Source organism: Athene noctua, chromosome 6 (assembly GCF_965140245.1).
Source record: "Athene noctua chromosome 6, bAthNoc1.hap1.1, whole genome shotgun sequence".
Classification (NCBI taxonomy): Eukaryota; Metazoa; Chordata; class Aves; order Strigiformes; family Strigidae; genus Athene; species Athene noctua.
The window spans coordinates 16051185-16073558 of record NC_134042.1 but is presented as its reverse complement, the minus strand read 5'-3'; the positions used below and the strand labels follow the sequence as shown (position 1 = coordinate 16073558).

General features: G+C 44.8%; 2 protein-coding genes across 13 annotated transcripts in view; both read left to right on the top strand.

Annotated features, from left to right (window-relative positions):
- TMEM229B (transmembrane protein 229B) overlaps positions 1-21424 on the top strand; it is a 41475-nt gene extending 20051 nt beyond the window's left edge. For 5 of the 8 annotated variants that reach the window (XM_074909737.1, XM_074909732.1, XM_074909733.1 and 2 more), the window contains one exon: positions 15073-21424. In XM_074909737.1, coding sequence (XP_074765838.1) covers positions 15100-15603 — 504 coding nt within the window. In that variant the 5' untranslated portion in view covers positions 15073-15099 and the 3' untranslated portion in view covers positions 15604-21424. Of the gene's footprint in view, positions 1-2436; positions 2547-2955; positions 2977-5343; positions 5595-15072 lie in introns of those variants that run through there. The other 3 variants (XM_074909736.1, XM_074909739.1, XM_074909738.1) reach the window with 3 other exon arrangements.
- Positions 1-22374, top strand: part of RAD51B (RAD51 paralog B) — a 446199-nt gene that overhangs the window by 9080 nt on the left and 414745 nt on the right. Inside the window, exon 1 of one of the 5 annotated variants that reach the window (XM_074909729.1) lies at positions 2443-2546. The exons of the other annotated variants lie outside the window; for them this stretch is intronic. The gene's annotated coding sequence lies outside the window, so the exon portion shown is untranslated. Of the gene's footprint in view, positions 1-2442; positions 2547-22374 lie in introns of those variants that run through there. 5 annotated transcript variants of the gene reach the window in all.

Genomic DNA, 22374 nt, shown 5'->3' with positions numbered 1-22374 from the left:
TTTTCATCCCAGAGCAGCCTTCTGGTCCATATACCACCATGTTTCTCTTCTTCTCATCCATTCTTCTGTATTGCAGCAACTCAGCTTCCGAGCAAGACTCACAAAGAGCACATCTCTCCTACGCCAAGCATGGATCTGAGAAAAACTCCAGTTCTTTGTTCCAGATGCACTGATTCTACAAGCACTGGTGCAGGAAGATGATGTGGCTAAGCTGCTCTGATGTAACTTTCATAAGTCTTTTGTGTGTTGCCCTATTTGGCTGCTGAGAGACTTTTTACGTGCTTTTCCCATCTCTTCTGACTTCAGATGTCTTGTCTGTACCTGAGTGCTGCCTCTTCTCAGCCATTGCTCAGCAGCTCAACAATAGCAGGAAAATAGCCTCATTTTTCCAGGCCATTTTCCAACCCCATTAAGGTTCCCAGCCAGGCTAGTTTGAAGGAGACTCAGTTAACTTGGGGTTGGTAGCCAGAAGAAGAATGGAACATGTATCCAAATTTTATCTTGTCACTGTAGTAGCTTTGGAAATCCATGGATCTTCATTATCTGCTTAGGTGAAGTTAATGATTAGAAACAGTGATGAGTTCACTTCCCTGACATCTGCCTCCTACCAGGCTTCAGCTACTAAATACACTTACAGTTTCACTTGTGGGTTCTTCCTTGTTTTCCTCTATTCTACAAATACTCCAGGGTCTTTTCTTTTAGTTCCATCTTCTGTTTTCAATGCAAGGTTCTTGCAAGGCTTTCCCCAAATTCTTACCAGCTTCTCTTCTCTTTCTGTGCTTTGGCTCACTGGCTCCTAGAGAAGCAATGCAAATATGGTAGTAATTTTAAAAACAAGCAAGAAAATTGCTCTGCTTTCTACTGCGGCAGCTGTGTGTGTGGACTGAAATTCAAGTCTCCTTTTATCATTGTGCTTTGACCTTTTGCAACTGTGACAACTTTCTGCAGCTGAGAGTGGAAAATGTCTTCTGTGCAGATTGACAGCTGATAGGAGTGAAGAGATGAGTAGTATTTTTACCTTACTGCTGAGTTTAGGATTACAGTTATCAATTCTTAAGGATTTTCTTTTCTAAGGTGGAAGCCTAATTCTTTTTCAGGTGTTTAGCAAGTGGGTGGTATTAACAATGCAGTTAAATTCCATGAGTCCTGAAGCAGATGCATGTTAGCTGCTATTCACAAGAGATGGTTTAGAATTTTTCAGAAGACTGAATGTGTAAATAAGATCTGGGAAAAGGGATGATTGTGAGTAGGGTCTCAGTATGTACCACAGCCATAAACTGCTAGATCTTCAAAGTCTGAAGCTGTAGTATTGCTTTATTTCATGATCTGGGTGCATGAATCCAGATGCATGATTACCTGGTGCTAAGAAAGATGAATTCCTGGACCCAGGTATTCAGAAGCATCTGAAACATCCCTGTGCACATACAATACAGACTTTTCTGTCTTAAGAAACCTAAAATCTTACAGTTACGTTGACTAATAAATATAGGCAGGTTTTGAAAATGCATTCCTGTATTGGAGCAATGGATATGTTGGTTTTATTGGGGAGACTGTTCAATAGAGCATGGCCATTTGGACATGCTGCAGTCACAAAAGGAAATGTGGAAGAAGGGTATAAACATAATATTAAATTGATCTACTTTCAGAGGGGCTGTGTAAAGGCTGAAACTGAGCATGCCCTGTGGAGCCGTGATAAATGATGAGCAGGCTGCAGGTAGGAATCCTGAATCCAGTAGTAGTGTTTGTAAAAGGTCACCTCAGCATAAGAATGAACACAGTCAGAAAAAGCAATTATAGGAAAAAAAATAAATCTATCTCCTTCAAGTAGAGGGGAGAAGAAGGTAAATAAGCAAATCAATAAGGACAACATATAAACATGTCTGTGTATTTTCATATATCTATACATCTGAAGGTAGAATTAAAAATTATGTAGGCATAGTGAGTTGATTTGCACTTGTTGAAGATATCAGTGGTCCAGTCCACATTAGAGTGTGAGAGAACAGTCCAGCTCTGTGATTGGGAGAGAGGCAGTAAGAAGCTCAGAAAGACTTGGAAAAGAACCAAGGTGACATCAGCTGTAGTCAGAGGAGATGTGGGGCATCCCGATGACCCAGCTCCCTAGCTCATGAGCTGGAGTGCATGAAGCTGCAGCTGGGAGCGCATGTTTAGGTTGGAAGAACAGTGCTGGGAAACACCCCTGGGACTGTACCTTCATAAGCTGACTGATTGGAAAAGGAGGGAGCTGTAGGATGCAGCAGTAAAAGCTTACGGACAAATGTTAAGAAATGGATGGCTGAAGAAGTACGATGCTTCCTTGAATGGCAAGCAGGAGTATCCTGGCAAATACCAGTTCTGCGTGGGCCACAAATGTTGAGTTACTGCTTTATTTAAAAGAGCTTCTAAGTGTTCAGTTTACCACCTTTCAGAAGGCTGAGAGTTTCAGTCGAATTCCCCTGTGGGAAAGCTCTGGTGCTGCCTTCTCAGCACATCGTCAGATGAGTAAACACACCAGCGGCCACTCGCCGAGGAGACCAGCTCCCGTGTAGGTGAGCCCGCATTGGGAGGGGGGAGTCGCGGCAAAAGGGACCGACAAACAGCTCTTTTCGAGGGCTTTTGAATCTTTTTGGAGCCAAGGCGGCGGCTGGCGGCTCCGAGGGGGCAGGCAAGTCGCTGGGGCGGAGCCAGTGCCGGCGGCGCCTGTTCGGAAAGAGCTGTGACCACACCAGCGGTCCCTCGCCGGGCTCACACCCCACACCCTACACGCCACACCCCACACCCTCCCTCGGAAACGAGCTGGGTGGGCTCTGCCGGGATAGCAGGGGCGGAACCAGCAGCACGCACCGTTGATCAGGTGATAAGAGCCCTGTGGGAGGGCAGCGACTAATGCCCACAGAGCGGGGGTGATCCAGCAGCACTTGGCTGTGAGTGCCCCCGGGCAGCTTGTAAGGCAGGGTTGAGGCTCTGCCACTGCACAGGGTACGTTCGGCCGCCGTTAGCAATTGGCCGGTGCCGGAGAGAGGAGAGGGAAGGAACGGCGCTGCAGGGACGTGAGAGCACAGCGTGTGGGAACGGCTCCCAGAGACTGGTTCCCCCCCGCCAGAGAAGATCGTGGTCACAACACGGCCAAGAGGCAGAATGATAAGGAATCTGGGAACTCGGAGAGAGGCCCTGCACATGATGCCTCACACGACTGGAGTGCTCCCATTGATGGCTACAAGCTCTTCAGGAGGGACAGACAGGGAAGGAGAGGTGGTGGAGTGGCCCTGTGTGTAAGAGAATGCTATGACAGCTCAGAAATCAAGTATAGTGATGTCAGGGTTGAGAGTGTTTGGATTAGGTTAAGGGCCAATAAAGCAGATCTTGCTGTGGGAGTCTGCTATAGACCCCCCAACCAAAGCAGTGAGGTGGATGAAGCTTTCTGTAAACAGTTGGGAGAAATCTTGTGGTCACTTGCTGTTGGTCTTGTGGGGGACTTTAACCTCCCAGGTATCTGCTGGGAACACAACACAGTGGAGAAGGAACAATCCAGGAGGTTTCTGGAATGTGTGGAGGGTAACTTCCTCACCCAGCTGGCGAGTGAGCTGGCCAGGGAAGGTCCCTCCTGGACCTGCTGCTTGTGAACAGGGAAGAGCTTGTGGGGGAGGTGAAGGTTGGAGGCCGTCTAGGGTGCAGTGACCATGAGATGATTGAATTTTTGATCCTTGGAGAAACAAAGAGAGGGATTAGTAAACCTGCCACCTTAGACTTCTGAAGGGCAAACTCTGACCTGTTCAAAAGACTGATTGACAGAATCCCTTGGGAGGCTGCCCTGAAGGATATGGGAGTCCAGGAAGAATGGACATACTTCAAGAGAGAAGTCTTACAGGCACAGGAGCAGGCTGTTCCTGTGTGTCAGAAAACAAGCAGGAGGGGAAGGAGCCTGGCCTGGCTAAACAGGGACCTTTGGCTGGATCTCAAGAAGAAAAGGAGAATCTGTGACCTTTGGAAGAAGGGGCAGATCTCTCATGAAGACTATAAAGATGTAGTGAAGCTATGCAGGGAGAACATTAGGAGAGCCAAAATGCAGCTAGAGCTCAACCTGGCTACAGCTGTTAAGGATAATAAAAAATGTTTCTGTAAATTCATTAACAACAAAAGGAGGATTAGAGAAAATCTCTCTCCCTTACTGGATGCAGAGGGAAACATGGTAACTAAGGATGAGGAAAAGGTGAGGTGCTCAACACCTACTTTGCCTCAGTCTTTAGCAGTGGAACTGGCTGTTCCCTGGACACCAGCCTCAGGAGCTGGGAGATGGGGAGGGGAAGCAGAATGAGGTCAGCACAGTTAAAGACAAAGTGGTCAGAGACCTGCTGCACCACTTGGATGCACACAAGTCTGTGGGACCAGATGGGTTACACCCAAGGGTGCTGAGGGAGTTGGCAGATGTGCTCGCCAAGCTGCTGTCCATGATTTACCTGAAGTCATGGCTAACTGGGGAGGTCCCGTTGGACTGGAGGGTGGCAAATGTGACACCCGTCTACAGGAGAGGCAGAAAGGAGGATCCAGGAGACTATAGACCTGTCAGTGTGACCTGGGTCCCAGGGAAGGTCATGGAGCAGGTCATCTCGAGTGCCATTAAAAGTCATATAATGGACAACCAGGGGATCAGGCCTAGTCAGCATGGGTTTCTGAAAGGCAGGTCCTGCCTGACAAACTTGATCTCCTTCTATGACAAGATGACCTGACTTTTGGACAAAGGAAAGGCTGTGGATATTGTCTACCTGGATTTTCAAAGAGCATTTGACACAGTTCCCTATAGAATTCTCACAGAAAAACTGGCTGCCCATGGCCTGGATGAGGGAACAGTCTGCTGCACCAAGCGCTGGCTGAATGGATGGTCCCAATGGAGTTAAATCCAGCTGGTGGCCGGTCACAAGTGGTGTTCCTCAGGGCTGGGTGTTGGGACCACTTCTGTTTAATATCTTTATTAATGATCTTGATAAGGACATAGAGGGTGTCATCAGTAAGTTCCCAGATGACACCAAGTTAAGCAGGAGTGTGGATCTGCGTGAGGATAGGGAGGCTCTACAGAGAGACTTGGATGGATTGGATCGGTGGGCCAACGTCAACGGGATGAGCTTCAACAAGGCCAAGTGCCAGGTCCTGCACTTGGGCCACAACAACCCCATGTATCGCTACAGCCTTGGGGAGGTGTGGCTGGAGAGCTGTGTGGAAGAGAAGGATCTGGGGGTTCTAACTGACAAGCAGCTGAACATGAGCCAGCAGTGTGCACAGGTGGCCAAGAAAGCCAACGACATCCTGGCTTGTATTAGAAATAGTGTGACCAGCAGAAGCAGGGAGGTGATGGTCCCCCTGTGCTCTGCACTGGTGAGGCCACACCGGGAGTGTTGTGTCCAGTTTTGGGCACCTCAATACAAGAGAGATATCGAGGTGCTGAGCGAGTGCAGAGGAGGGCAACGAAGCTGCGGAAGGGCCTGGAGAATAAACCCCATGAGGAGAGATTGAAGGAGCTGGGACTGTTCAGTGTGAGGAGGAGAAGGCTGAGGGGAGACCTCATCACTCTCTACAGCTACCTGAAAGGACATTGCAGAGAGGTTGGTGCTGGTCTCTTCTCTCAGGCGATTAGTGACAGAACAAGAGGGAATGGCTTTAAACTGTGACAGGGGAGGTTTAGGCTGGACACGAGGAAAAAATTTTTCACAGGAAGAGTGGTCAGACAGTGGAATAGGCTGCCCAGGGGGGTGGTGGAGTCACCATCCCTGGGTGTGTTTAAGGGTCGTTTGGATGTGGTGTTGGGGGATATGGTGTAGGGGAGAACTTTGTAGAGGAGGGTTGATGGCTGGACTCGATGATCCCAAGGGTCTTTTTCAACCTGACTGATTCTGTGATTCTCTGAATGAGTCTGACCTGAAGAGGAGTCATAAACTGCTAAACATTAGAGGTTTATGGTGGATCTGATGCTTCAGGTTAACAAAAGAGAAGAATGGCAGGTGGGCATAAAACACGAAGATGTTATGTTTGTAGTTGTAACCCAAATGCTAAGTTTCCTGATTCCTTGAGGAAATAGCAGCACTAAAAATGTAAGCCTTCTTTTGCCAAGATGCAAATAGCAACAAAGTACCCAACACAGTGGAGGGGTATGTCTGCTGTGCAGGAACTAGGTCCTAAAACCTAAGTTTTTGTTGATTTGTTATTTAGGTCAGAAATTTGACTGGTCTACAAAGACAGATTTACTTGAGTGATGTTCTTACAGGCTGCTGCGCTTTTTTTTCTGACTTGAAATAAACCTGAACAATAGAGTATGAAACTCACCACTAACTTATTTGCCCATACAATATGTTTCAACTGCCGATGACATACTTTGCAAGCCAGTGATGGCATGATTAATCCCCATGGTATACAAATTGGTGGGCGCTAATGGGAGAAACTCTGGGAAGCTTCTCAGAGGAGCTGCCTTTTCCAACGGTAGTCATGGTTGCCTACTTGAGGATCTTGTCAGACATGGTGAGGTAGTCAGTAGGATTCTGAGATTTATTCTCTTCTACCCTTCCTTTCCAGGATGTTTCTACCTCTGAGGATCTGTGTGAACTTGAAATTAAGATGATGAGGTAGCCACCATCTTGGAGTCTCCACAAGGATTCCTTTGGTTAAAAAGAATAATTTAGCAATCTGAGATGGCTCAAGTTTTCTCCACCAGGGATGTTAGGAGGAAACTTGAGCAATCACAGCCTGGCAAATAGCAGATAGCGCTTGGAAGACCTGGTTCACATCTCAGCAGTGGTTTAATGTTAGGAAGGAAAAAATATATATTGAGGAGGAAAAACTATTTTCTGTAGAATTGCCATCACGAGACTTCCAAAAGTGGAAAGAGAGAAGAATACAGCCCAAGACTGTCATAAAAGGTGTTTCTGAATGTGCTTACAAGTGTGCTCCCTCCTGTCTCATCTGTGTTTATGCAGTACCTTCTGCTTGCGAGGTTTAAACCTAACTCAGCTTAGACCAAGATGATAAGTTTCTGTATGGGCTGGAGCAGTTCTGTTCCTCCTAAATGAAGAGGGGCTGTAGCTGCTAGCTGCAGGTGTTCTTACTATCCAGTTACCTACTATCAGTTGAATGCTGGGAGCTTATAAAGGCTTGTGCACTGGTGAAGAGTAATACAAGGAGAGGGAAATAGTTCTTTACAGTTGTGTATATGCAACAACAATTTCCAGTAAAAGAAACAGCTAACTTTTTGAAATGCTGCTTTGAGCTTTACCTGCAGCAAACTAGGAGAGAGACTGCCTTGGATCTTTCAACAGTTCTAATTTTTTTGTTGTCTTTGACACACTACTGTTCTTCACAGATATGTGACGTGGATTGTTTCAGGGTATTAGCAGGCTAGGATTTTAGATACTCTGACTTCACTGTCTTGATCATAATATTTTTCTCTGCCAAGCTTAATTTTCAATGTGAAATGTGTTTAGATATTTTTTTTTTGTCTTTTTTTTTTTTTTTTGCCAAACCTGGCTTTCCTCCCTTGCATGCTGATTCTGGCTGGTTTCTGCAGATTGTTCAGAAGAGCTGGGCTAAGCATATTTATTTGTTACTGATACTGCTCTCTGTGAGTTGTCCAAGTCAATTCATTATTGTAGTGTAGTAGTGGACTGGTGTATTTGCTTTTCATTTTGTTTTGGAAAGAAGATGGGGGAATTTGCTAGGAAGAGGGAAAAAAAAAACCAACAGAAAAGAACTGTCTGAATTTCCAAACAGCTTTAATAAATCATGTAAGATGGGTGACACATAATGTCTTGACTTTAATGTTGTCTCTTTAAGTCTCTTGGCTCTCTAGTGACAGTGAAGAGGATATTTGCTATAGCAAAGTCTTGTAAATTCTCAGTATGTTATCAGGATAAATTCTCTCTCTCCATTCATCACTCTGTTTTGGATTGCTTTTTCCTGGTGAGGCACGATGTGCATTATGGTCTTTGAATGTCAGATTTGCTTCAGTCAGCTAATACAGTATGTTAAGCTCAAGCTTTCAAAACCAGCCATGAATTTTGATTGCCACTCTACTCAAATGCAGGATTTGACAGGAAGGGGCTCAGTTCCCAGAAGCTTACAAGTCAGGCAGTTGCCCATCAGGGAACTATGAGTGCTCAGACTCAGGCCTGAACTAATGGGCTATAAACTTGTAGCAGCTTTTGCAAAAATGGTTTCTAGGAGCTCAGTTCTGCTCTCACTGCAGAGAATTAAGTCAACTGCAGAGAATTAAGTCCACCTTGACTTACTGTCCAGGTTAAGGTAATGGTGAACCCAGCAATTCAGCACCCAAAACTGAGGGATGGCTGATACATATTCTCAGGGGAGGTTGTGCCCCCCTGGACATGCCATCTCCTTGGGGACAGGCCTTCCATAGTGCTGGACCCCCTCGGCAGTGTTAGTGGGAAGCTCTGCCTGCTCCTACAGCAGGGTCCTGGCTTGAAAGTCTCTGCTTTGTGCTGGAGCCACTTCAGGGCCTCTTGAGTCCTTGCTGGACACTTGCCTGTTTTAGAGCTGTAGTATCAGCAAATGCTGGGGACACAGGGCAGCTTTTCCAAACAGGGGAGGGCAGCAGGTAAGGCACAGGAGTCCTCTAGCAACAAGCTTGGAGAAGGACATGACCTTACCTGAAAGAGATGCTGGGGAGATTCAGGGATAATATTTCTGGATGCTGAGTTCGGACTCAGTCATTTTTCACAGATTTGTCTTGCAAGTCTGCTGCTTGTTTGAGTCTTGAGGGGTCTTAACTTCTGTCAGGAACATAGGAAACTCCCTCTTGGTCACTGCTGCCTTAATTTGTTCTCTGTTTGGAGTGGTCACTGTGGGCTAAGGTGTGTTTGAGTAACATGATGCTGTGTGTGAGGCAGGGCATGGGAAATCTCAGCTTTCTGCACTTCAGCTACCATTCATGAGATCCATTAGTCAGAAAACTATTCTTTAAACTAACAATGTCTTCATGTTTTTTCTCTTTGTTCTCTGAAAAGCCCTCCTGCTACGCTCCCTCCCAAGAAAACCCTACCTTTCTCCTTCCCCTTGTGAAATGGTGCCTTCTGGGCAACCCACACACAGGCGTTACCAGTAAGAACTATACTTCCCTATCCCTTTGGCTTAGTCTGGTAATTGGATTCATTTAATCTCCTTTTGTCGTCATTCTTTTTTACTGCATCCCAATTCTCTTTGGAACAGATTTGAAAGATAGGCAGGGATCAGAGCCTGCCAGCAGGTACAGAGTGAACTGGGTAAGGGAACGAGGAGTGGCAGAGAAATGATGTGCCTCCTAAGGGAAAGGAGCTAGAGACAAAAATGAGGGGAAAATGCTCTTTGGGAATGGGCTGTGCTTTTTTATTTGCAGTACGTGGCGGTGTGAGTAGAACTCTGGGGAGACAACATGTGTCCTGGTTGTCCAGGACAACCAGAGAGAGATGCAGCAAAACCAGATGATTAATACATTCAGAACTGACCAGAATCTCAAGGTTCCAGATCCATCCTGAAAGCGCTGAGAGTAAGGAATGGACATCAAGTCTGTGGAGACAACAGTCTGTGGCATGCTTTTAGCTTCATTGCAGGGCTTGATTAATCGATCTGCTGGAACTATTCCACACTTCAGTACAGTCAAAATTCTATTTTCTGAGCCACAGTTAATTGAGGTGCTCAGTTAGCTGGAGGATGAATATCTCCTTGGAGTTATGACTTCAGCACATAAGTACCGCTAAGACTTTACTGCATAAATCTTTAAACACTGATGAACTAATGTCTTGGGGCCAAATCCAGCACCAGTGTTCTGTAAATCTTTACTCCTAAAGGTTTGTGTGAGATTTATATGAAAATGTTGAAGCCACATTTGCAGCACATTAATTGAATGTTGTCCTTGGATGCAAAGACATGCTCATTTGGTGTTTACTCACAGGGAAAATGCAAAATAAGAGATGAAGAATTACCTCTAAAAAGTCATGTCAATATCCATCAACACGTCCTTGTATCTACTCTTTGTTAAAGCAGAAAAGCAGATACACATCTGATTCACCCAGTCTTAAGGAAGAACACAGTAGCTACAGTGATGCGCCAGTGAAAGTAATTAAAAAAGTAATCATAAACTATTACTTTAATATGTAAAGTAATGCTTACTCTTTGAGTAAGAAGGAGAATATCATAAGCAGTAGAGCTTATGGTCAGGGAATGGCAGGTGCCCTTTGCTCCAGAGATGTGGGCTGCTCGCAGTCCTGTTTGGAGGGACTGAAATACCCTACTATGTGTGTGCCGCCTCTGCAAGTACTCTTTCAAATTAAAAAGTAATTATGACATGTAACACAGGGTTATAGATGTACCTAAGGCCTTTCTTAGAAATATGAACATGCATGTTATAAAATTAAATATTAGTAAATACTTCAAATATTAATTTGTAAAATAACACTATGTCCTCATTTTTTAACTGGGAGAAACAACTGGGCACTGAGAGTAAGGAACTGCCTGCAGTAGTTGAAGTTTACCTGTGGTGAATCAGGTAGCTGACAGAATTTATAGCCTCAGGCCATGGCTAAGCAGGGGAATTGTCTCATGGAGGTTTTTTGATTGTGATTTTCTTTTATTAGCACTTCAGAGTTAATTCAGAGTATCTTGATGAGGTCTCATTATACCCATCCGGAGACTTTGAGTCTCAATAATTCTGCTGTAGTAGAGGCAATAGAGACAATTTGTGAGAGATTTTTTTTGAGGCACCGTTTGGCTTGGTAGCAGGGAAACAGGCAGAAAGCCACTGCAAAGGAGAGCTTTAAAAAAAATGAACTAGGCGGTGCTTAAGAACTTAATCAGGCATGAATATGATATGCACTTGATGTCTCCCCTGCAGTGCCTGTGTGTGACAAATGTGCCATTATTTCTGGGTCTACCATCAGCCCATTTTCCAAGCACTTGCCTCTTGCCTACCAGGGCTGTGTCACCTGCAAAACCGAATGCAAGTATGGAAGTACTCCTCTTGCGCAGAAGGGTCTTGCACATGAAACAGGGCAGTCTGGGATTTATGGCCTTTCTCCTTACTTGCCCTGGTGCATCAGGTTTATCTGTATCTTACCACAACCTAGGGGATAATTAATAGCCATTTCAGAGTTGATATTCTAAAATACAAAAGTATAATTTTTGTGTTGTTAAAATACTCTTTTCTTGCACCCTAAGTCAGAGGCATGCCCCAATCTTCTGAACCAGATTTCTGTAGAGAAACAGTCCTTCATATGCTATCCCCTGTTAGGCCTGTGCTTGTTTGCTGTAGGTGCAGGGCTCTTGGCCTCTGCATTGCCAGCAGCATTATCCGCACAGGCAGGGCAGTCAGGGCAAGGACTGTGCGTTCCTCCAAGGCCCATGTGTGGTTTCCACAGATTTGCCTTTTTTCTTATATTAGCAAGCTGGAAAAGAAGGTCCTACTGGAGAAAGGGGGAAAATTTCTGTGCTGGTTTAGCTCAGGCTTCCTAATAGCATTGTATTGGAGGAACTATTTCTACTTTAGCTGCTTAAAATATAATTTGCTGATGACTGAAAGCATTTTCGTAGCTTTGAATTTAGAAGTTCCTTGTTTTCCACAACACAACACAGTGTGAGCAGCCTCAGTACAACCATGGCTGTCTGTGTGCAGTCTCCATGATTTGTTTGCTCTCTGCTGAGACAACTGTGTAGGTGGCAGCTATGTTCCTGTTTTTCAGGAAGTTGCTGCCCATCCCACTGTAACTACCTCAGTGATGAATGCCATTTGTTTTCCGTACGTTCAGAGCTTTTTGGTCTGTGTTACTGTCATTCCATTAAAAGTTTTGCCATCATCAAGTTCAATTATCTACTTGAGGCTTTTCACAGATCTGCATCTTGTACTGAATTCAGTCGTGGCCTTCTGTTTGGATTCTTCTCCCACTAATGTCCTGTAACTACTTTTCAGCTTGATCCTTTTATCATGAATTGTTGCTCAATAAAACACTGCTTTTCTCCTTCATTTCCCTCTTGAGACCTTCTTGTGCTGTACTGCCTACCAGGCACCAGCCAATTTGCAATTTTAATTGTTTTGTAAATGCTCAAGTGACTTGTAACCATTACACTGTACAGTCCTTAACTTGTGCAATGATGTGCTGTAGATTGTTGTAGTCTCCCTAGGTATCCTCCATTGCCTTCTATGTCTTACTTTGTACTTTTCCGTTTATTTTGAATTAAATATTTTAAAGGAGGAGCTGTGATTTATGGATTTGCGTACTGCCTAGCACAATGGTACCAATTTATGTTTGGGCTACCACAGTTCGGCATCTGCCCTATCTTGGGATGCTCTTTATCAGCAGGCAGCCTGTGAGGACTCTTTCAAGCATATTGTAAGAAGGAAGTTCCCATCAAGGTTGGGCTGACTGGGCACGTGACAGTAGAAGGCAAATATTGAGAGAGTGTGTTGAGACTGCTTGCCTCTTTGCAGTCTCTAAATGCTTAGGATTCAAAATAAGTCAGTAGTGGTCTTTGCAGTGGGTTAACTTGTGTTGTAGTTGTCCCAGACCTGGTCTAGATTTGGTTATTAGACTTCTAGTGGAATGACTAGGTATTTTGCAAAGTGTAAAAAAGAAATAGAGAATAAATAGATAATTATTAAGTACATGGTATAGAACCAGAAGAAAGAAGTCTTCATTGAACAGAGACAATAGTGTGGGGTAGAACAGGATGTGGCTTGTTGGATATGTTTCTGTGAGTCTTTGGCTTTGGTGGGCAGGAGGGACTGAGAGGGAAGGACATTCTGCGCATTTGATTTATGTGATCATTTGTGAAGAGATTCTCAAAATTAGAAGGAAAATCTTAAGATAGTACTGCATGCTGTGGATGCTCCCAGTTAACAGTTCAAATACATTTCATGTAAAGCTGTAGAGAGAAGTGCGAGGAGTAAGGAGCACAAGTGGAAAAGCTTAGAAAGGCATACAATCCCTTGGCAGCTTAGTAAAAACTTTACAGTCATTTTCTGCCCTGGAGAATTACATTCCATATTTCCTCAGTGCTTTACCTAGCAACAGGTATGACTTTTAAGGCCTCTGCACCTTTTGATGTCTGTCTCCTCAGATATAAGAAACTTCTCCCTTCTTGCTGCAGCCATGTATCCCCACTCTGACAAGAGATATCTACAGTCCATTTCCTTCTCACTGCTTTCCCTTACTCCTGTACCTCTTGACTATGGATTTGTTCTTGAAATTATGTGAGAATGGAGGAATGATTTGAGGATTTAAACTCCTAAGCTTATCGGCTGTGCTGGCAAACTAACCAAGTAACATTGCATTTCTCAGAGAGAAAGTTCATGGAACCCTTGCACATCAGCTTCCTCTGAACTGTGTGCAGATACACCCCCTGCGTATTTCTCATGTGCCACCTCCACTGCTGTCTTGCAGGGTCTGTTGGGACTGAACAGCTAGGAAACATGAGGGGATTCCTAGTGACTCTTCAGTCTTTCATCCACAGGCTCAGAATGTGCTGTTGACCCAGATCTGTAGCATCTGATGATAGTTCAGCGTCTCGTGTAAAACAGATTGTGCCATTAGGAAAAGGGTCTTTGTTCAAGCACCGACATCATATGAACAGCCAAAACTTTGATTGTTTGGGTGTCAAGAGAGGAGTGAACAGGTCATGAATACAGCTCTTTGAATATTCCCCTGGGAATATTCTGCATATTGTCTTTATTTCATTATTCTAGTTCATTTCTCCTTGTAAATGTTTCTCTTCTCTCATCTCCTATCAGAATTTCAGTCATACTGCATGTTAATAGTTTGTTCAGAGAGGCACTGTGTTTACAAGGGCAGGTCAGGAACAGTCTCTTTGGAGGGGCTGCACGTAAGGTTAGTGTGGTCCTTTCCTAGCACCTTGTGCCACAGAACTGACAAGTCCAGAGAAAGCAAGTTAAGTAGTGCCTGAGGAAGAGTCAGGAGAAACCCAACTTGAAAAAGTAAGTTCCTCAGAATGAAAGAGGTCAAATCTGTAAGGCTTCAGTAAAGTTATGCTTAAAATCAGCTTGGGCTGGCAACTGTAGTGTGGCAGAGCAATACTTGGGACCTTGTGAATCTCTGCGAAAAATGTAAAAAAAAAATTGTGCTGAAACAGTTCAGTGATAAGCAAATTGTGCCCTTTCAAAACCTTCACCAAGTTTCTTCCTGTAAAGACAATTAGAGTTTGTTCTCTTTTCCTATTTATCATGACTAACCACCTCTTTCTGTGCTCAGCTGTTCCTTTTTATTCTCCTCCTTTGTGTTTTGCTGTCCTGAAGCCAAATCTGAATGGATTTCAATGGCTCTCTTGTGCTTTTTGACTTGGTATCAGGCAGTTTTACACCATAAGAAAATTATGTTTCAAATCCTAGCCATACAATGCATGAGTTCTTTAACAGAAGAAATGACAGTTCAGCTGAATAATGGGTGTAAGGTGTGGTGTCTGCAAGTGTAAAACCTCTGAAATTTTCTCCTCCAGCTCCCTTTCTGTAGCTCCAGTCAAAGCTCAGTTTTTCACTACAGTAAACATTTTGGGTGTAGAGACTGTAGGTGACAGCTGGAAGGCCCAGGCTTTCAGTGCTGTGTTAATCTAATTTATTCCATATTAGATTCAGAAAAGTAGGGGACAGTGCTGTTTCTTGAAAAGAGCAAAACAGTGATGTGTGCTCCTTGTGAGATGACTATATTTTTGTGCTTACTAGCAACCAGTAATTCTTTAGCAGCCTCACCCCTGGCAAAGCCTTTGTACCTGTCAGCTCCCTCCTTATGACCAGTGCAATACCAGCTGCATCCTGCTTCTCAGGCAGAGCAGTATATGTTGCCTGGGCCCGTTCTGAGACTTGGAGCCCAGTAAGGTGCCACCTTTCCACAGGACTTAAAATTTGCTGTGGTAAAAAAGAGACAATTTAAATGTAATTTCTTTCTCAGATTTGCCCTCTGTGGATGTTACGAGTTTGTGTGTGTTGCCATCTGGGAGATAAGGACTTGTGACATCCGTGTTGACTCCTCTCTCTCTCTCTCTCTCTCTCTCTCTCTCTCTCTCTCTCTCTCCCCCCCCCCCCTCCCTCCATTTCAGGGTGCCTGCTGGGGTGTGTGCAGAAGAATGGCTGCGGCAGAACCTCTGACCGCTTTCTCCCGATGGTACCTCTATGCCATTCACGGCTATTTCTGTGAGGTGATGTTCACAGCTGCCTGGGAGTTCGTGGTCAACTTTAACTGGAAGTTCCCAGGTGTAACCAGTGTGTGGGCACTCTTCATCTATGGCACCTCCATCCTCATTGTGGAGAAGATGTATCTATATCTCAAAGACAAGTGTAACATTTTAGTGCGCTGCTTCATTTACACACTTTGGACATACCTCTGGGAGTTCACCACAGGCCTCATCCTACGCCAGTTCAATGCCTGCCCATGGGACTATTCCCAGTTTGATTTTGACTTCATGGGCCTCATCACCCTGGAGTATGCCATCCCATGGTTTTGTGCTTCTTTCATCATGGAGCAGCTGGTGATCAGAAACACCCTGCGCTTGCGATTTGATGAGACTGCCGAGCCGGGGGCCCCCACCATCCCCGTTGCCTTGGCCAACGGCCATGTGAAGACTGATTGAGCAGTGACTCAGAACCACACTTAGCAATCTGAGAGAGCCCAGACCTCTACCGTGGACTGTCAGCTCTGGCTCTGAGGTACTGCTCCTTGCTGTATGATAAGATTCATAAACCCCATTTTTCTAATGGGGGTGTGCATGGGATATACCAGAAAAAAAAAATGGAACCAATAGATTTTCTATGGATTTTACTCTTTGGGCTCCAAGGACCAATATCAGTTACTTGTTAGTTAGGTCATTTCTGATTTTAACTTATTACAGATGAAAGCAGTCCTTTTGCTTACACTTTTATGTGGAGAAAGAAGAAAAAGAAATGCTACAGCAGAAATACATCCAAAAAGAAAAAAAAAACCTAATTAGTGGATGGGCATGGACACACGCCAGCTGAATTAGTGATTGGCTTATTCCATTAGGCAATATTCAGGTGCTTGCTTGCAACCAATACCTCCCGTGGGACCTGAGATGCTGCAGGAACAAGGAAAATCCATCTGCTGTTGAGAAGAACCTAAGACTGGCCGTCTGTTGGGGAGGTAGATGGTGTTCCCCTCGTGAGGTCCCACTGGCCTCTCCCCAGGTTCTTTGTTGCACCATGAAATAATCCGGTGCTGGACATCTTGCTGAATTTATACAGATCTTGTACTTTTTGAAATCTCAGTCCTGATACTCACTAGATTTTTTTTTTTCTTTTTTTTTCTTTTTTTTTTTTTGGTTAATAAAGGCCTTTTTTGCCGAGTGAATTTTACCATAATCTGTGCAATCTGAATCTTGGCAAAAGGCACAAGAAATAGCATAAGTCTTCCCACCTCCTCTGTCCCCCCAGAGCAGACCTTGCCTGAAGGTCTGCTGCAGATTGCAGCTCCCATCCCAGCCGTGCAAACCTTGTAGAGACTGTACAGGCCACAAGAGTTTTCTGCCTTCCTTCCCAGGGATTCCTCTGTTTCTGGTGATGTTGATGACTTACTCTGGCTGCAACCCATTGTATTTGAAAGTCAAAATCTTCATGTGTTTAATGTGGTATCAAGAATTTGATCCTCTGGCACTGACTCTCACCTTCCTTCAGCACTGGCAGGTCCTGGCTCAGTTCTGCCCGCTGTTCCCCTCAGTGTATCACAAGGATTTGCTTTTCCTGCCCAAATTCTACTTTAAATAACTACAGCCATATTGTCATGACAATAATTGGAGGCAGCAAGAGATATGCCATGCTGCCTGGTACATTATAAAAAACCCCAAATTACTCAAGCAAAAAAGCCCTCTCTGAAGAGCACTTCTTCGTGCTCTGCCTGAGCGAGGCTTTTGAGTTCGAGTGGGAGAGCAGCAGTAGAGGGGTGGAGTGAGACAGAGTGCCTGTGGCTCAGTTGTAGAACTACCTGCACCAGGGACAGTTTGAAATTTAACTTACTGGGGACATTTGAGGAATACAGGAAAAGTTGCAGTGCAGGGAAAGTGCTTGATAGCGGCAGCCACAGGTTCATAAATCGCTCTGGCAAGTCTTGGCTTTTGAAATCAGCAACAAACATGGAGCTTTCAGCTGTTGGATGTATCTCACTCCTAACTGGTTTATGGGGAAAGTTTGCTGTAGGTGCCCTGTAGGGCCAGATTAATTTTAAGTGTTCTTCCGACATAGTCAACAGAGCTGCACCAGGGATCAGTTTGGCTTGAAATGCAAACGTGTTGTAGGATTCCACTCTTGTGCTGGAAATGGCTGGGCTATTTCTGTGTGGGTTCCCTGTCTCTGGTAGGGAGTGCTCAGCTGTGAACCTGCTCCTTGCCCTGGGGCGTCCATTCCTGAGGGGAAAAGCACTCCTGGCCCTGTGAGAGGAATTGTTTGTTGGTTCTGCACTTACTAAGGCAGTGTTAATCCTTTTTTGTATCACACAGAGTGCTATTATTTTAATCCTCCTCTCCCCCTTCTCAGGTGGCATCCGTTGCTGGCAATGGACACGTGAAAACACTGGTGGCAAGGAGCTAATCAAATGTGCCCTGGGGTATGCAGTGTCTCCCGAAGCACCCAGAATACTTAAGTGGGAATTTAGAGTTGCCTGTTTTATAGTTCATTAAATGAAAAGAGAACAAACCTGAACAGCTTTTTTTTTTTCTTTCACGCTATGATGCCAGTATTATGAAATCAGAGGAACAGCATGTAGTTTATCAGCCTAGATGGTCTCAGGTGAAGCAGTCACCTCACACTATACCTGGGAAAAAAAAGGCATGAGATTTGTACACGGGATAATGTAGATGACCTCTACTGGACCAGAACAAGAACTGCAAGGTGCAGGTGAGAGTTGGGATCTCCTCATTTTGGCCCTGGTTCTGTCATGGTCAGTAAACACAGTGTCTAGAGCTGGGTTGTCCTCTCACAGCACAGATTAAGTGCGGTGTTGTTCTGCCTCCTACACTACCCCTGCATCATCTGAAATCCTCAGCTTCATAGAAACATCATTAGGATCCCTGCTTTTTCCTTAGCTGTTATAAAACTTTTAAAAATGAGTTAATAATGTGGTTTGGTGACTCCCAGCTGCCGCTGGGACTGGGGGAGGAGGAGGAGTGGCTGTCCACAGAGCTAACCTGGTGCACAGTAACAGTCACGTGTCTTGACTTTAGAAGGTCCCCATGAAATGACACTGATTTTGCTCAGTGATGTAATATTTGGATGCTCAAACTACAGAGGGGTTTCCCAGCAGCATCTAGTATCTTATTCCATTATCCTTATTGCCTGTGCTGTTGTAACAGCTATTGTAGCCTGCTTTCCACTGATGTACCACCCAGCTATTGCATCCTCGTAGAGTGTAATTTATACCCAGAAGTGCACTTTACTTGCAGCTTGCACACCAGAAACAGAAAGGGACCCGGCAAATTCTTAAATCAATTCAAATAATTATACGTAATACCCTGTACCTAATGCAGCAGGATTAGCCAGACTTTGCCTTTCTGAGCAACATGGCTGCAGTCAGAGCTTTGTCTTTTCTGCAAAATCTCCCTTTTTGATACATGTGATGCTTCTTATAACATCTTACAGAAGTGCCCAGAGCACATTACCAGGATCTCAGTGGCAGCTCAGTGAGAGCTTGGGAGCTGGACTGAAGTTGTAGAGACATTTACATTGAGAAGAAGAAAAACGCACAAGGCCTAACATTTGTTTGTACATGTATGTTCCTCAGTAGATTAAAGTTGCCTGTTTTGAGTTCACCAGCAATAAAAAAACCTTGTGATTTATCCACCTTGTCCTAACTGCAGCAAGGAGAGAGTGGCCCATTGTTGCTTTTCTTTTCTGGTGGGTGGTGGGATATGGACTCTAATTACCCCAAGGTTCCAGTTTTGCCTCCCTTCTCTTGCTTACCTCTTGCGTGGTCCACCCTAAAGGATCTCAAAGTACATGGTGAAATACAGAGGCTGGTGTCCTGCGCACAAGAGGCAGTTCAGACATTACTGGGATGTCTGTTCATACTCCAAAGATTGTGCCAGAGGGAAATGGTTGATGTGCAGCAGAACCAGGCTGCATTTTGGTCTTTGGTGTTACAGTTAAGAGATGTGTATATACATACCAGGTGCTCTGTTGCACCTTTGGCCTGAGTGCGTTTTGTAATTAAAGCAGAATAATCCAGTCAAGGTTTTGCTTGACTAGTCCTGTGACTATAAAAGGTAAAAAAAAGACTGCAAGGCTTTAACTGCTTTGAGAATTAGGAAGTAGGTGACTGAAGTCCTGAGTTCAACAGCATTGCTCTGCTGCTGACTGGTTTTCTGAAACCTGCACAGAAAGAAAGGGGATTTCTCCGTTCACGGGAACTTCTGCCCTTTCTGTACTATGAATAAAACATGAGCCACCACTATGATGTGAACTGAAACCAAATTTTTTTTCTATTTTTGTTTATCCTGGGCCCTGAATGCATGCAGTATGCCCTGTATTCAAGGGGGATGCTTGCTGACCGGAGTTCTTTGCTTCCAGTTCTGCCTGCAAACTGCAGCTGAACCATATGAGGAGACTACCCTCTTCCCCTGCCTTCCTGCACATCAGCAGCTACCAAATACTGCAATCCATCCATTGTTGTAGAAGGAAATCTCTGGTGCAGGCCTGGCTAAATCAGAAGCTGTTGCCACTGTGCTTCCCCTCGCCCAGCTGCTTTGGCACCTAATGACTGGGTATGGTCACAGAGCTGGAGAGATCTCGGGAGCATTGTCCCTGTTTGGGAAATGGTCTCTACTTGCACCTGTCTCCCCTGCTCCCCTTGAAGTGTCCTTAGCCAGCCCCTGGGGAAGGAACCTTCCCTTCCATCCACCTCCCACCCCAGGGAATGGAGCAAGTTCTGCTGCTGCCCGGGAGCCTCAGCACCACGCAAGGTTTTAAGCTAAGAGAGGTTGGTCTCCGCTTGGGCAGGGGAACAGTGATCATCCACAGGCATGACAGTGAATTTGTATCATTGTGGAATGGCTTATTTCTTCTAGGTTGGCAAGGGTTTGCTTCATCAAGGGTTTGCCCACTCAGTTCACAGCTTCGTGAACAAGAGGGAAGTTACAGAAGCAGGTGGTGCCCCCAGTACCTGCTCCGCTTTTGGCCCCTGGGCAGCTAGCACAGATGCCAAAGGAAGAAGTGCTATCTTCACAGAAGTCCTAGGGAGCGGCTGGGGATGTACTGGTTAGTTTGTGTCCAAAGGCACCACTTCTTCAAATACAAAGCTGTGCTTCCCCACTGAGGTCTTTACTACCTGCAGCAATGCAGAAGTTATATGCTTGCTCCAAAGTACATGATTGCCTGAACTTCCTCTGAAGTAGAAGGGATATTTAAAATCTCTAGTCCTCTTTTTCCCTAGGAGATTCCTGACTTACATCTCTATGGAAAAATACATCACCTAGAGATATACAAGCTAGTGCTCATTAAGCCAGTATAGGTACTGAAAGCCATACAGCTCTGTGCTCCATCTTGCTAAGTTAATTGTGTTGAAAAGCAGAATACCTTGGCCCACAGAGCATGCTGCCATGTGGCTATACCACTTCAGCACCTGAATTAGTACAAACACCTACTCAGGAATGCATTTTGCCTTACAAAATGTACTCTTAATTCCATGGGTGCCAGTGGAAATGTTTGTTATGCTTTAAGAGGGAGAAAGACTTGAGATCCTGTATAAGCTTCATCACTGCTTAAGATCTTACTTGAAAACATCTTGTTTAAAGTTTCAGCTATTTAACCGAGACCTTAGAGACCAGATGTGTGACAGCCTTGGAGAAGGTCACTAGCATCACACAACTGTAGATGCGTTGCACATGGTGTGCTGTGCAGCTCCAGTGAACAGCCAGGCTGAGATTCTGCCGTCCAAGGACTGTGAGGAGTGGAGGGGTGATATGACCACTGCTGGTAACGGCAGCAGAGCAAGGACTGGTGGTGACATCTGCATTCCCAAATCTTCAAGGGCTGGACAGGTTGGAAGCAGCTCTTCCATGTTCTTATTTGGGACTTCTCGCAGGTCTAAAGCAAACTGGCAGGTTTTTTATTCTAAAAGAAGCAGACTCCTTACTCTGGAGTCTGGGTGGCTCACTCCTTCTTTTGTAGCCACTGGATTTTCTGATGTGAATGGCCTTCATTAGCGTCTCAGAAAACAGCAGTTTTTAAATGGTAATCCCAAATGCTTGACGTCAGTTTGTATTTATGCTTTAGTCAATTTAGGAGCTAAAGACCCTTAAGTATCTGGTGCTGCTGGTTTTTTATACTGTTGTGTGGCATGCTGTCCTGCTTTGATGCTATAATGAAGAAGAAAGAAGCAAATACAAGAAATTTGCTCTTTAATAAAAAAAATAAACATACGCAGTTGAGACAATATTTATTAAATATGTGAGCTGAGATAATCATAGTGCTTGTAGATCTCTGCCCTTTCAAATATGGGACAGTTTCCAATGCCGAATTTCTCTCCTCTCTGTTTAATCTGCTTTGCAACACATCTATATTGCTACTTCAGTATAGTTCTTTACCTAGTATTTTAGGGATGAGAATAACAGTATTTGCCTTTCTTTTTCAGTCTTCACTGAAGGATCTCTAAGTGATTTTCACAAACTAGTGAAATAATTCTCCCTTCAGGCCTTGAAGTAGGTCAGGATTAACCCCAAATAGCACAGATCAGGGGCTGATGAAAATGTCCTGACAGCTCCCAGGTCATGTCAGACCTGGGAAAGGGAGTTTAAGATTTTACCAGTTCACCAAGTCTCCAGATTTGACGAGTGAGTTAATAAAGTTCCAAGAAAACTGGGGAACCAGGAAAGTGCTACCCAGTTTCCACCATCTGAAGCTGTCCCAGAAATGGTTTTGTACATCATCACATCGCTCCAGCTGCCCAAGTCAAAGCTGGCACATGAAAGGACTGTCAAAGCTGATAGGCAGCATGGTTCTGTCTTGTACAAAATAGGACTGATTTCTCTCTGTTCGCTACATAATCCCATCTCCATCAGTAGCGTACTTTTGGGTAAATATTATAGGGGCAACAAGCCATGTTAGAGACTAAACTGAGGTGACCATCTGCTCTGTCAGCTTGTGTCAGCAGTTACTGCAGAGCTTACCTATGTTGCTGTTTCTGTTGTCAGACCACTCGTCTGGTGCCACAGCTCTTCCCATTGCTCCTGTTTCTCCATCAGCTCCTTTGGTAACTTGTCCCTTTCCAGTCACAGGTACCCTAAGCCTCCTGTCTGAACCCCACCCTTGGCAATTTAAGACAAATGGGCTGATTGCTGACAAGCTGTAGCTTCCATTAAAATCCACAACTGCTGCAGTTGTCAGTGCTTTGGAAGGCAGAA